This window comes from Aulonocara stuartgranti, assembly GCF_965226115.1.
Source record: "Aulonocara stuartgranti genome assembly, chromosome: 20".
Classification (NCBI taxonomy): domain Eukaryota; kingdom Metazoa; phylum Chordata; class Actinopteri; order Cichliformes; family Cichlidae; genus Aulonocara; species Aulonocara stuartgranti.
The window spans coordinates 3,391,364-3,405,644 of NC_138956.1; the positions used below are offsets into that span (position 1 = coordinate 3,391,364).

At 40.1% G+C, this 14,281-nt stretch overlaps 2 protein-coding genes across 3 annotated transcripts; both read left to right on the forward strand.

The window, feature by feature from the left end:
- Window positions 1-4,321: 4,321 nt before the first annotated feature.
- On the forward strand, window positions 4,322-8,229 carry ptges3a (prostaglandin E synthase 3a (cytosolic)). 2 transcript variants are annotated; one of them, XM_082518410.1, is made up of 8 exons: window positions 4,322-4,497; window positions 5,323-5,436; window positions 5,531-5,600; window positions 5,690-5,788; window positions 6,347-6,436; window positions 6,527-6,583; window positions 6,695-6,722; window positions 7,275-8,229. In XM_082518410.1, coding segments are annotated over exons 1-8 (480 nt in total). In that variant the 5' UTR covers window positions 4,322-4,495; the 3' UTR covers window positions 7,295-8,229. The 2 variants fall into 2 exon arrangements, with proteins under 2 accessions (XP_082374536.1, XP_082374535.1); XM_082518409.1 differs by lacking the exon at window positions 4,322-4,497 and adding an exon at window positions 4,885-4,973.
- A 2,657-nt stretch (window positions 8,230-10,886) lies between these two features.
- mipa (major intrinsic protein of lens fiber a) lies at window positions 10,887-12,576 on the forward strand (the record flags this gene model as incomplete). Its single annotated transcript, XM_082517532.1, has 4 exons — window positions 10,887-11,246; window positions 11,445-11,609; window positions 11,729-11,809; window positions 11,913-12,576. 4 exons carry the CDS (start codon window positions 10,887-10,889, stop codon window positions 12,096-12,098), a joined length of 792 nt encoding a protein of 263 aa, XP_082373658.1. The 3' UTR covers window positions 12,099-12,576.
- Window positions 12,577-14,281: the final 1,705 nt, after the last annotated feature.

The following is a 14,281-nucleotide window of genomic DNA, read 5'->3' on the forward strand; positions in this document are numbered from 1 at the left end:
GAGTAGCACTTGGGGTTTTTGCAATTTATCTGAGCATTGCATCATATGACTTTGAGGTGAAGTTGCTGGAACTTCCTGGGAAGATTGTTAACTGTCTTGGATGTTTTCCACTTGTGAATAATCTTTCACACTGTAGAATAATGAACTTTAGATTGTTTGAAAATGGTCTTATAACCCCTCCTAGGCTGATGGGAAGCAGCAGTTGCTTAAGATCATTGCTGACACCTTGCATCCTTAGAATTGTGTAAACAAACACGTGAATGCTCCACACCAGAAAAATGCCCAAACCTCTGCTTTTACAGAGGCGCTCACATTTAAAGGTGATCAATTTGTCAAGTGCATTTATTAGCAGCACCAAGCTGCTACTTACACTTTTAATTCTTATGGAAACAGTAATAGTGTGCTTACTTTTTCACACACTACCTTAACCTTTGTTAAATAAATAATGACATAGTGTAATATGATATATTTTGTTGTTTATATGACAATGTTTTTACCCAATTTTAAGACCTGCTAAGAACCAGATTACTTTTGTTAAAGCCTAATACAAAAAAACTGACAAATGAGTGTACATTCAGTAAAAACTTCATACAGCAATCCCTCCTTCTTTGCACTGCCTCCTATTAGATCCATGGAATCAGCTGTTCATAGTCTACCACACCTTAATAAGCTGGAGTGAATGAAGGACTGTACTGTCACCAGTAACCTATACCCTTCAGCAGAATACATGAGGCATGCAAAATGCGCCATTACTGTCTGATTCACATAGCTCCCCTTTCAAATATTAACTACCTAACTTCACTGCTTCTATCCCACGCATTCAGAAGCTGCAGGCATTGTTATTCTACCCGTTATCATCAGTGTCATCTGTGGCTCCGTCCTCAGTGAACACTCATATGACTGTGTTGTCCTCTTCTTTCCATCCACTGGCTTTTGTTCTATTTGTGTTTTTTCTGGCAGCTGCCAAGCCTCATACTGGCAATACTGCCTCTCTCCTCTCCTGTTCAAGTACAACTGCTTGAAGCAGCTCCCAAAGTGACATCAGCTAGCCACTGATTACATCCCCCGATGGCCTTCTGTCAGTTTTCATGTGATTTTCTGTGAGCTTAAGTGCTTTAGTTTACAAAGAAAGCCACTAGAAGAAAAACACAGAAGTAGCAGGTGCATATGACACCCTCTATTCCCATGGGCCTAAAAAGTTGTGCTTCACTATGATTCATAGCCAAGGACAATGCTAGAAAGTCATCTATCGAGCAAGCTGTGAAGCTAGATGCTTTGGTTTCCACCACTGTATCTCGGCCATTTCTTGTCTGTTTTGTAGTAAGATAGGCGTCACTACATTCACTCCTTCAAAAAAAAATTTTTGCTCATATTTTAACTTTGTGTATGAGTCTTTTGTGTGTATTGTAGCATGACGGGAGGAGTACTTTGTGTGAAGACTCCATTTCTATCCAACGTTTGCAAACATGAGCAAAGCATTTGCAGTGAACCTCTCCTGAGAGGTGGTTTGCGTCCCGTTAATCGCACTGTACCAAAATTGGCTGCAAATTGATGGCACTCAAACAATCATTCTTAATGAAGCAAGCAGGTGAAATTAAGTGGGGGCTGCATTAGGAAGGTCATCCAGCATAAAAAATAATCTACCAAATCAAACATGCCTAGTGACACCTTGTGAATAAGGGAGTAGCTTTTATTCCCTTATTCACTTTTATGTTTTTGTTTTTTTACTGAGAGGTCAATTTTGCCTGTAGAACACTTTCTACTTTAAGGATTTACAGCTATATGCTATAGAACATCATCGCTTGATGAAGGCATATAAAATAAGAATGAAGCTTTCCAGTCTAAAACCCTGCATTATTTGTAATGACCAGCAGGAGGGAGAATCCACTGCATGGAAGCTTGTTTACACCAGTGAGGGAAAAAGAAACATTTTGATTGGCAGAGCTAAGTTTAACTTTAATGTTATCTCAAAATGTTGAGATAACTCAAATTTTAGGTTATATTCTCACAATTCTGAGTTAGTAAGTCGATATTTTGAGGTAGTATCCCAAATTTTTGACTTATCCATGGCAATTGTTTTTCAGTTGAACAAACAAGCTTCTATAGGTCACATATGAAGGGACCCGAGATTTATTTTACTAGACTGCTATACAGTTTCTATATAGTTTCAAGTTATTTTTTACTCACTAACTCAAACTTGTAAGAAAATAACTTGAAATTTAAAAAAAAAACTCAAATAACTGCCGCCAATATACCCAGTGCATTGGTTGCTTCGTGCATGGCCGGTAACATTATCACAGAGTCACTTCTATTTATGCCGTTACAGCACAGGTAACCAAAGTACTCTCCTGAATGATACATGTAGCCACTCAGACAATACCTCCACATCAGCACTGATATAGGAGCAGAAGAAGTCAAAACCAGAAGCAAAGAAAATTGCAGTTCAAGTTTTTGTTCAACCTTGAGACATTTGGGGGGGGATGGGAGTATACATATATTTACAAAAAACTTGAATTTTACAGTGTTTATTTATCAGATAAAATAAGTTAAATGTCAGTGTTATTATTGTCCGGCGGACACGCCCTTCGCGGTCTAAGTGAGCAACTGTGAAATGGGTCGGTCTAGCCTTCAGAGTTACGTCATGAGCTCTCTTGGTGGAGTGAAACTCTGCCGTCTGCTCCTTGCTATCTAAAATATAACCAGACGCTGGCGTAAATTCTCGACCATTTCACACTTCTGTTTAATCCGTTTTCTGTTTTATTCAGCTGTGTGAAAAGCCCCGGAGGAACCCTCCTGAGGGATTAATAAAGTTTTATTTAATCTAATCTAATCTAATAACTTTAATCTCAGACAAACCGATTTACTCACGAACAATTAAAACACTGACAAAAGCTAAACAATAACATGTTTAAGTTATTTAAGTGACTTATATATCATGTTTAACCTGAGTTAAACATGATATAACTGCGAAAGACCGCAGGGGTTTGAAAACGATGTGCCGGGAGTTCGCTGTTCTCGCCGGCTCAGATATTTGAAGTTTACACAGCCACATTCTCGCCAGAAAATATGTTAAAAGTTTATTTGCGACCCAGAAAGAGTAATAAGAGTAATATTAAAACTAAGTAGCTGCAGTAGTAGTAGCCATTGTTGGAAACTGGAATTGGCTGGGCCAATCTGGGATATGGTTTTTCAATTTTGTTGTCCAGGTGGAAAATCGGGAGAAAATCGGGAGAATGGTGGCTACGGGAGATTTTCGGGAGGGGTACTGAAATTCCAGTAAATCAGGAGGGTTGGCATGTATGGCAGTGACAGCAGTACAGCCTACCATGTAAAAAAACAACAACAAAAAAACAAAACGGCGCATGACCTACAGAAATGGCAGCTACCGACAGCAGACGTGACACCATGCAGCAGACTGTGACAGCACTGAGCAGCTCCTTCAGTGGGAGACTGCGGCACCCACGGTGTGGGACGGAGAGATTTCGCAGGTCTTTCCTCCCCACTGCTGTCAGACTCCACAACAAAGACTTTAACTGATCAAGCACACACATCCATACATATGCAATAATACTAAGTGCAATAATCCTTTCTGTCATCGTTGTATTTTTACTCAGTTGTATACAGTATTTGTATTTGTATTCTATGTTTATCTTATTGTATATTTATTTTATTTTATTCTACTGTATATAGTATTTTATTTTATTCTATTCTGTACAGTTGTGTACTGTATTTATTCTTATTGTATTCTAATTTTTGCCTCATAACTTTTGCACTGTCCACTTCCTGCTGTGACAAAACAAATTTCCCACGTGTGGGACTAATAAAGGTTATCTTATCTTATAAAGGTTATCTTAACTTAAATGTCACCTCTGTTGTCCAGTGCCAGCAGCACCACACAGAGGGTGTAAAATGGCCCTTAAATAAACAATGGGCCATGTCCATCTTTTATATACAGTTTATGGTTGTGCCAGAAATGGTCAGCTACTACTACGACGTGTGAACTCAAAGCAGTAATTGCTGTAAAGTTTAAAGTGACAGTGAAAGCACTGGTTTGCACCTTGAGCAGCTCGCCCAGTTACAACAATCAATTAGTTTTCATAGTGACCCAGTTATCCTATTACTGTAGAACTCAAGGAAGCCTGCTTTCATCGAGTTGTAAAACTCATAAAAGTATGAAGTGTCCTCGCTCGCCATCAGGTAGGACGACATTATTCAGGTGGTGGAGCTCTTTCACTGCTCTGGTTCCATGAGTATACTCTTTCTAGAATAATCTCCGGCGGCTTCGATCTGCCGAACACCGTGCTCACGTTCCAAATACCGGACGTCACGAGAGAACGTGAAAAACACGCGATATTTCCAGAGACACCAGTGCATATGTTGTAAACCCGAGTTAACTGTTTAGTTGTCAGTAGTCATTTTTGCCGGGCACTACTGCCAGACAACAGTGTGAATACCGTGGTTCTTCGAGGGAGCTTAAATTGCTAAAACAGTGAATATGTAAGTCTTGATTTACCGTGTTTACCTGGTAACCAACTAGCTACTTGTTAGTGCGGATCACCCACCTCATACTAGCTAAGTGAGCTAGCACACGAGTTAGCCTCAGCAGTTCAGCCGTACTTAACACTGTTGCCGAGACAAAAAGGCACAACTCTTCGTTAACGCCACAGGCTACAACTTTCCATCAATCTACTGTATTTTTGCACAATCCTGTCTCAAACTCCTAAACGTGATCTTGCATTGTTTATGGACCTGACAACAGCTCAGTCATCGTTAGCTAGCATGCTAATGTCAATGAACATGACAAGGGTAATGCTAAGAGTGGAAAAGCATGATGTCACGCTCCGGGGTATTCACTTTAAGCTAACGTAAGCTAACACGCACTTTCACTTTAAATGTGATTGCAAGACATTCTTCTCTTAACCCTGTGAAACAATGGCCTCAGTGTGGTTCACATCTAGCAATGGCGGATTATGGTAGTATTACCCGAAACCTTTCAAGTGCGATAATCTAATTGTACCTCCGATATAGATATATATCTCAACAAGTGCATAGTTTGGCTTAAAAGATATTGTAAACTTTTTATTGGACAACAAGTATTAGTATAGGACGGATAAAGAGGGCGTTTGGGAGGCCTATGTGCTAATTTCAATGAATGAGTTACGCCTTTCTCAATTCCACAGTGTGTGGGTACTGCACTCTATACACGTGGGCCATGATCTTATAATGCCCACACTAGGCAGTGGAAATATGAGATCAGAGAGATGCATTGGTTGTTTTGGATTGTCTTAATGTTCATTTTTCATTTTTGTTCTTGGTGTATAGGCAGCCTGCAGCAGCCAAGTGGTATGACAGACGAGAGTCTGTCTTTATAGAGTTTTGCATGGAGGACAGTAAAGATGTGCAAGTAATCTTTGACAAGTCCAAATTCACTTTCAGGTAATTTGCATTGTTAGCATATTAAATGATGACATTGTTAAAACCCTGTTTGCTAAAAGTGTCTTTAAAAAAAGTCTTTCATTTCATCTTACAGCTGTGTCAGTGGAACAGATGATATCAAACACCAGAATACAGTGGAGCTTTTTGGGGAGATTGACCCTAAAGTAAGTTTTTAACTTGTGCAGACAGTTCAGGTTGGACCCTGCGTACCATTGTTAGGAAACCTTCACCAGTTTCTCCTTCTGATATACAGGAATCCAAACACAGACGCACTGACAGGTCTGTGTTGTGTTGTTTACGAAAAGCAGAGCCTGGGAAGTCATGGCCAAGACTTACCAAAGACAAGGCAAAGGTAACTCTCAGCAGTATAACATTTACAAAAACTCAGAATACATCAAAATCTCATAGTATACATCATTACCTTGTTGTTAACATTGTCAGTTACATTGACCCTCAAAGAGGTAAGATCAGGGTTTAAGTTGAAAGGTGGAGCATGTAATGCATATGTAATTTTTTTTTTTTTTTTTTAATGGAAGTAGGTTTAAGAGTGAATGACATTTTTGGGAGAATCAGGTTGTTCATCTTTCATTCAATAAAAAGAATTAAGAAAAAGGAAGTAGATAGGGGTTTGTCTCCATCAGGTTGCACTTTTATTAAGTATTTTACAACTTGCAACTTACTGTTTAAAAATAAAATAAAATAAAATGACTCCACAGTTTCATCTGCTCCGCTATGAAGGACTGTATTATAAACAGTAAGCTCTCTGTTGCACAAACAGTTTGAAACCATTTCCACATTACCCCGAGCATTGTTCTGTTTTAAAAAAAATACCTAAGTAAATATCAAAATTATAAAGTGACTGAATTTTAAACTTTGCCTAACCAAAACATTTTAATCTACTTGCTTTTAGTGCAACTGGCTAAGTGTGGATTTCAATAATTGGAAAGACTGGGAAGATGACTCAGATGAGGACTTGTCAAGTTTTGATAAATTCTCAGAGGTAAGTGTGTCAAACATGCACAGTCTGCTCATTGTTTGACTATGTTCAGCTAAACTGACATGTTGATTTGTGTCCTGCACCTTCCTCCAGATGATGAATAGCATGGGTGGGGATGATCTACCAGATTTAGATGGAGCAGATGAGGAGGTATAATATTTGTTTGTTTTATATAGCTATAGTACAACTGTAATTTGGCATTTAAATTTTATATAACAGGTGTTACACATAATTTTAATTGTTTTTTCCTTTTTTTTGCAGCATGAGTCTGCAGACAGCGATGATGAAAGTACGTAGCGATCTGAAAGGGCTCTGTTGTGATTTATAATCTGTAGTCACTAGATCACACGAGTCCCAAAACTCTGATAATGCCTGGCAGTGCGAAAAAGTGTCAAAACAGATGATTAATTATGGAATAATTTGAGTAAGAAATTACACGTGTGGGGAAAAAGTCACAAGTTATGAGATTTTATTTAATAGAATAAATTTTTATTTATTCAATGTTTTTGTTTTTATACATGTTAAGATTGCTGCGTTTAAACAAAATGCAACTAATGCAATGTACATAAGACTTTCAGCCACAGCTAATTTGCAGACCTTGTCCCTGGTTACGCTTTTCTCAGACAGTTAGAAAACAGCAATAATAAGAGAATTAACAGCAACCATGATAAAGAAATCCCATAATTCATAGCACTAACACACATTTGGTATATCAGAAATTGTTTATTAGTTTCTTTAACGATCCACTTTATCCAAAAAGCCCATAGACTTTTTTTGTAATGACCATAGCCATAAAAATTAAATTTCATACTTAGATCATGTTTTTAACTTTCTCTTTCAGAAATGCCTGATCTTGAGTAGTTGAATATGGATGCCACCTCAGTAGTTAACAAAGTGAGTTCTAAGTTTGTTGAAGAGGGAGACTAGGCATGAGTTGGCATCCACGTTGAAGAAGAACCTAATCTCGACGCAGTTTCCAAAGCGACACCCCTGAAGGGAGTGGCAGGGAGTGACTGTTGGATGGAGACATGCACAGAAATCCATAGCAACATACAGTGCTGTGCTTTGCTGTTTTGTTTTGCATGGACAATTCTGTTCAAATGAAAATGTTATTGTTCATTGACTTAAATGATGATGTTATGGGATGTACTGATGTCTTACAACTTCTCTCCGTCTCTTTTTTTTTCCTTTTTTTTTGCCGATGTCAGGTTATGTATTAAACGTTGTGATTTCTAATGAAAAGAAAAAAAACCTCAAAAATGCCTATTTTCCAAAAAAGTAGATTTTTTAATAACAGATTTTCCCCTTTAATGTTTGTATTGTAAATTGCACATATTTTCTTTGTTAATTTAAGAGGCAGGAGTTCTGCTTGTAATGGGTTTTTCAAATGTATGCCAACATCTACAAATATTTAACAATAACTTTTTTTAAAAATATGTTTCAGCACTTAAAATAAACATGCTTGTGCAACTTAACAGCTTGTGTTGAGGTTATGGTAGTGGAGTGCTGCTGTTGTTCCACGTAGTCATGCCTTTGCAAAGATGAGTTTCTTTATGCTGTTATATGAATCATCAAAATTAATTTTCTTACAGATATTCCGAGGTGACGGCAGAGATCCTGTGTAGTTAACAAAGTCACACAAATGGTTTAATCCCGTATAGATTATAAATGTTTATCATATACAACAGAACTATGATTGGAGGTTTGTTTGATTCAACATGTGTTGAATTCTTTCTTTGTCTTATATTGTGGGAGTTTGGCTATTAATTTCTAATAAACTTTACTGGTCACTGTAATTGTTCTCTTGCCCATAGTGGCCATAGTCTTGCCTTCCTAACAGTTCCATTGTAAATGATGGAAGACTGCACTAATATATGCAAGTTCAGCTTGATTAATATTGAGACTTTTGCCGTGTGAGTCAGCTTTCCTTTTAAGAACAAAGTTCTCAATAGGTTTTGTTTTTGCTGGAGCGATGGCAAAGCTCAAAGAATTGTATTAAGTTACTCCAATTTGCTCTTCAAAAGTATTTTCACGCAGAACAAAGACTGCAAACGTACCATAGTTCTTAAATTGAGCTTCATAAGGAAGGGGTCTTTTAAGGGTCAGTGCTAAGAGATTTGCAGCAATTAAAAGTCCATCTGTAAGTACTGCATTAAAAAGAACTCTGAAAAATCTTTATATCCCATGATCCAAGTTCTATGAAATGTGAAATAATGGATTAATCACGTCATAGTGTCAGGCTTTTCACAGAACTGCACTCAACTTTTCTCTAGCCTTTAAAAGGGAAATTCAGGGGCTTTCCATCTTCTTTGTTTACTAGAAGGAACTACCCAAAGGTCACAAGTACTGTAGTTCACCTCAGTGAAGTTCGTGGGCTAGATAAACTATTGCTATAAGATTATAGTTTGTTGATGAAAGATGTCAGTGATGATCCCAACTTCTCATAACAAAAGCCTGTTTTTTATATATATATATACATATATAAACATAACTTAAAGGAAGTTGGCCCATTTTTTATATGAGCAGCTTCAAAAGTTTATGTTGTGTGTGCAGTTACCCGATCCGTGTCCTGTATTCTGCAGTTCACATTTTCACCACTGTGTGGTGAGTATATTCCAGAGCTTCTAATCTAATGTGAGATGTTTAGGTGCTGCATGTTAGGTATGCGTCAGCAGTCTGGACCCAGAGAACAGGAAAACACAATGCAAGCACCTTTTCAACACCCTCCCCAGTAAAACTGAACTGTGGGCTTAAACCCACAATAGGTGGCTTAGGGAGTCACGAAAAGGCCATAATACTACTCTCAATAGAGATGCCCAACTGGACCAAAGTCATAAAGTGTCAGAATTTTTTAAAAAAAGAAGATAAACACTATTTAACACAAAGTTGTTTTATTTAAAAGTTGTTTGTTCCATCATATTAAACAGGCAACTTCAAAGGTGACCTGCTGTAGAAAATTAATATTTCTACCAATTATATTTGTATATAACCTTTACAGTGAGCAAAAACAACCCTGGAACAAACATATAGTCACTCTGGGCTGTGGAAACGTGAACTCAGATTCAACATCGAGGTTAATGCAAACAGATCATAGAAACTAGCAGAAACTGTTACTGCCAGCGTTTTGTTTAAATGGCTGAAAGGAGAAAATCAGTGAGCTCAGCATAATCCTTTCAAAGCACTGCAGCCGTCCCTTTGGCTGTCCTGGTCAGCATGATGCTCCAGTGCAGATGCTCAATGCCAGGCCTGCTCTCCCCTCTTCCTCTCCAACCGTGGATTTTCCACCGCTTTATCTGACCTGAGCCTCCAAACTATTCCAGCCCACACAATGTAAAACTCTGCCTAATCAGTTCTGTTGCCATCAGCCCAATTTGTACCAATCCAGAGAACAAATGGAGAAATTGAGAAATTCCTCGTGCTTTATAGATCACACCTCTGATTAGTCAATGTGAACTGCTGATGCTACTTTAACTAGATGAAATAAAAAGAAAATAGTTTAAAATCATTTAAAAAAAATTCACACAGTATTAATATTATCTTCAGTGCTTGGAGAAATATCTGGATTGCTGGAAAATCAAACAAGTTAGTGCAGTTAGTTCACTGCACTAACAGGTTCTTCCCACCACTTGCTCACTGCTCTTGTTTTTGAGGTTCAAGACCACTGCAGTTTCTCAGGGGGGGTTCAGAGTCAGCGATGGGCTACTGATTGGTGTTTTATTGCCAGCTTTTTTGGTTGAATGCTTCAGCCAGGCTGTTGGAGGTACATAGGTGCTCTCATTCTCCTGCAATGAACCCAGAGTTGTAGCTGAAGCCCTAAAAAGATGGAAAACCACATGGAAATGTAAGAAGTCCAAACTGTAAATGCTTGCCAACCATGATTTTTGTTCTCTGGCCCACTTTGATTAGTTCATGGCCTTTTATGTTTATGTTTTTCTTTTACAATAAGCTGAGGGTAATCAAGGCAAGAAAAGGGTTGAATTGCTTTGTTTTGATTTGCGGTATTGTGCAGTGACCCCTCCCCTGGACTGTGTGGCACTGCCTTGGACCTGGGGTGTTATAAAAAGGCCCCCGAGCTCCCCCTGCTCTGGTAAAGAGGCTGAATGTCTGCAGGACATGCTTACCGTTTGTCTATCCATGTTCTTCTACTAACAACCAGCGGGGTTGGCATATAGATGCGCAGAGACTGGCGTACTGCTCCACTCAGGAGCTCTCTATGACAGAAAGCAGAACAGCAGATTATTTGCAGTTGCACGAGAGTTGCAAGTTAGTAAGGTGTAAATTTTGTCGCTATTAGATTGAGAGAGGTCTTTTTCGGTTTAAGAGCAAATTTTGCTCTTTGTTTTTTAGTGTCAAACTCAGTCAATCCTGTGGAGAAACATCTTCTCCTTTTAGTTGATTAGTTGTTGACTTTTCATCCCTCCACTCAGAAGTTGCTTTTTGACCTTTCGCCACCATGTGGGAGTTCAGGTCCATGTCTTTCTGGCGGGCGGTGTTTGCTGAGTTCTATGGCACAATGTTCTTCGTGTTCTTCGGGCTGGGGGCGGCCCTCCGCTGGACCACCGGGCCCCATAATGTTCTTCATGTTGCCTTTTGCTTTGGTTTGGCGGCCGCCACCTTCATCCAGTCTATTGGCCACATCAGTGGAGGACACATCAACCCAGCCGTTACCTTTGCCTACCTGATTGGCTCTCAGATGTCCCTGTTCCGTGCTTTCTTCTACATCATTGCCCAGTGTCTCGGAGCGCTGGCTGGTGCTGCTGTGCTCTATGGGGTCACACCCAACAACATGCGGGGAAACTTGGCACTGAACACGGTAAGATTGCCGTCACCTGCTGTTACCTATCATTTTCCCATACTCGGAAAGGAACTATAAATTAAAATACTTTACAACTAGGTGCACTCTTTCTTGAGACTGGATGGATGTATTGAAAGCTAAATGTCTGTTTCAATTTCAAACAGTGTTTGTCTTGACTTCTCAGTTCAATCCATCCCTCTGTCTTTCCCTCTGCAGCTGCAGCCAGGCATCAGCTTGGGCATGGCCACCACAATTGAGATTTTCCTCACCCTCCAGCTTGTCGTCTGCATCTTTGCTGTGACAGATGAGAGACGCAACGGACGCCTGGGCTCTGCTGCTTTGGCCATTGGCTTCTCTGTGCTCATGGGGCATCTTCTTGGGGTAAAAACCAACCCGGGGTCTATAAACTTGAAAATACACTCCGGGTTCATACAACAATATCCTAACAAGCTAAACAAGCACCTTTACAGTCCTAATCCTGACTTCTTTCTCTTACCTAGATGTACTACACTGGCGCCGGAATGAACCCTGCAAGGTCCTTTGCTCCAGCTGTTCTGGTCAGGAATTTTGTCAACCATTGGGTAAGATAACTGTATCTGCAAAATGACTTCACACCATAGCATGAACATGACATCCTCAGACTAAACAACACTGTCTGCTCTCTGTCATATCTGTAAACAACAGGTGTACTGGGTGGGTCCTATGATTGGTGGTGCCATGGGTGCCTTGCTGTATGACTTCATGCTGTTCCCTCGTTTCCGTGGCCTCTCCGAGAGGCTCGCCACACTGAAGGGCGCCCGATCCCCAGAGGCCGACGGCCAGCAGGAGACCAGGGGGGAGCCCATCGAGCTCAAGACACAGGCCCTATAAGCCCGGAGTTAGAAGATTGGCTTTTCTGAACCCCCTCCTCCCGCCCACCTCATCCCTCACCTGTCATGCCTCCCTCTGCACCCTCAGTTCCTGGTCCATCCTCAGCCCACACACTATTTTTGCACACATACCTCCTCCCTGTCTCAACACATGCTACTATAGATCCCAAACGTTTTGTTTTCCTTTTTTTGAATCTAGAACTGGACCTCCTGATTTACAGTAAAGGGGCACCCACAGCCCTGGTCATCCTTTCTGATTTTACCACTACCCATCCTACATTTTCTTCTTCTCCCCTTGGATCACAGGACAAAGATGGAGGGTTGGAAGAAGACTTGCCACTGACAGAAGCACCCTGTGCCCTGTGGTGTGGGGAGTCAGTCACTCCTGGCTGACCAGGTGGCTATATACTGCTCAGGACAGGGGCTGCTATTGCTGTCTTTCCTTTGCTTCCCTTTCTCTTTCTTTTCTATTTTTTCCCTCCTTCCTATTTTGTAGTCTGCTAGGAGTGACGCTACAATAGAGCAGTGGACTTCTGAATGCTTTTTTCCCCCGTTTTGATCCAGTGTGATCTCGCCCTTTGTTTGTTTTGTTCCATGAACTTTGGGTAAATTACATGTAGTTATTGTACTTCACTAGTATTTATTTGGCTTATGTGCAAGTGCATGCGTGATGAGGAGTGAGAGAAAGACAGTGTGCTTGCGTGTCTGTGTGCATGTGTATGCTTGTGTGTTTGTTTTAACTGATCATTCCTTTGTTTGTGTTTTGAGTTTTCTTTTCATCTATTTTGCCAGCTTTTTTAGAGAAAGACGCTCCCTTTTTATTGCGCTCGCTAAAACCACAAAAGTCCAATACACCAATTCAATCAATTCCATGTTTAGAGTGGTCCTATTGTTTTTTAATAGCAGTTGAAGATCATCAATGCATTTGAATCCAGTCAGATTCAGGCAGTTCCAGGTTTGTGTCTCATCTAGTGAAGCACACGCACTCACATTCATATTTGTATTAAAATAAACAACAAAAACACCCAGTGAAATTATTTGAACTTTCAGAAATTCAGTGAAGTTATAATTGCAAATCCCTAAATTGTATTATTGCACCCATATATGCTAACCATTGTTTGTTTGTTTTAATGATTTCATTTCAGTGGGAAATCCGCTGGTTTACATAACCTCCACCATATCCCAAAACAGCTTCCTGAGAATTTGTTTTGGATGGTGACTTCCTGAGTTCATTTTTTTCTCCAAGCTTTAAAGCAGCGCTTACCAGATATTCATGTACAAGTGTGTAAAACTGGTTTGCTTTTACCTTCACGTGCCTGCCATGGTAAAACAAAGAGAGCAAACCTGACAGGAACAAGCATTTTCTCTTTGGACTGTGCTGTTTGACATGACTGAAGGGTCGTTCTACATCAGCTTGAGGTTAGAAATGAAAGAGTGCATGAGGTGTGACGGCTTCTTGCTGGTGTTAGCAAACACCTGGTGACTTCTCTTTTCTTAACTGTGCTGGGTGGCTCTCAAAGAGTGAGATCACTTCACTGGACAAGGCCCTCGGATATTTTGGGGGAAGAGACTGAACTCTTTAGTGTGCTTGTACAGGGCGGTGGATGTACACCTTTATTTTCATACAGTCTACACATGAGAGAATGAACTTTGAAGTTGAATTGGCCTGATGTCCCCTCTCTCTTCCATCCCTCCTTCACTCACCCTACCTCCTCCCTTTGTTCACCAGGCAGCCACTCTGTTCCTCTGTCATGAGGGAACATCTTCAGCTGCTGGGATGGAGGGAAGGGGACAAGGTACCGAGATAAGTTAGTATTTTACAAATTACACCAGAGCAGTCACTGAACCAGATATGTAAGCTGATTCTCTTTCTGCTTCCTCTACATAATCTTTGTGTGTGTGTGTGTGTGTGTGATTTCCCTGGCAGTGGTTGAGTAGAAATTACATTTTAATGGCCTGTTGAAACTAGAACTTGTTTTCTAATGGGGGGAAAAAGCTTTGTGATGTACAGTGTATAGTGTTCTTCTTTTTTAATTTCATGACTGTTGAAACTGGACAGACAGGAAATATAATACGCTAGCTATGCAATGTCTCCCATTTGGCTAATGGATTATGGAAGCGACGCTGGTTATGTTATACAGCAATATGGTTTAATTCAATAGACAGCCTTTGTGGTAACAGGCA

Bases quoted from the DNA above. Each gene is read 5' to 3' on its own strand.
- ptges3a (XM_082518409.1), top strand. From the start codon at position 4,933: ATGGCCTCAGTGTGGTTCACATCTAGCAATGGCGGATTATG. The intron at 4,974-5,322 runs GTAGTATTACCC...CTTGGTGTATAG, and splicing joins TCTAGCAATGGCGGATTATG to GCAGCCTGCAGCAGCCAAGT. The intron at 5,437-5,530 runs GTAATTTGCATT...TTCATCTTACAG, and splicing joins AAGTCCAAATTCACTTTCAG to CTGTGTCAGTGGAACAGATG.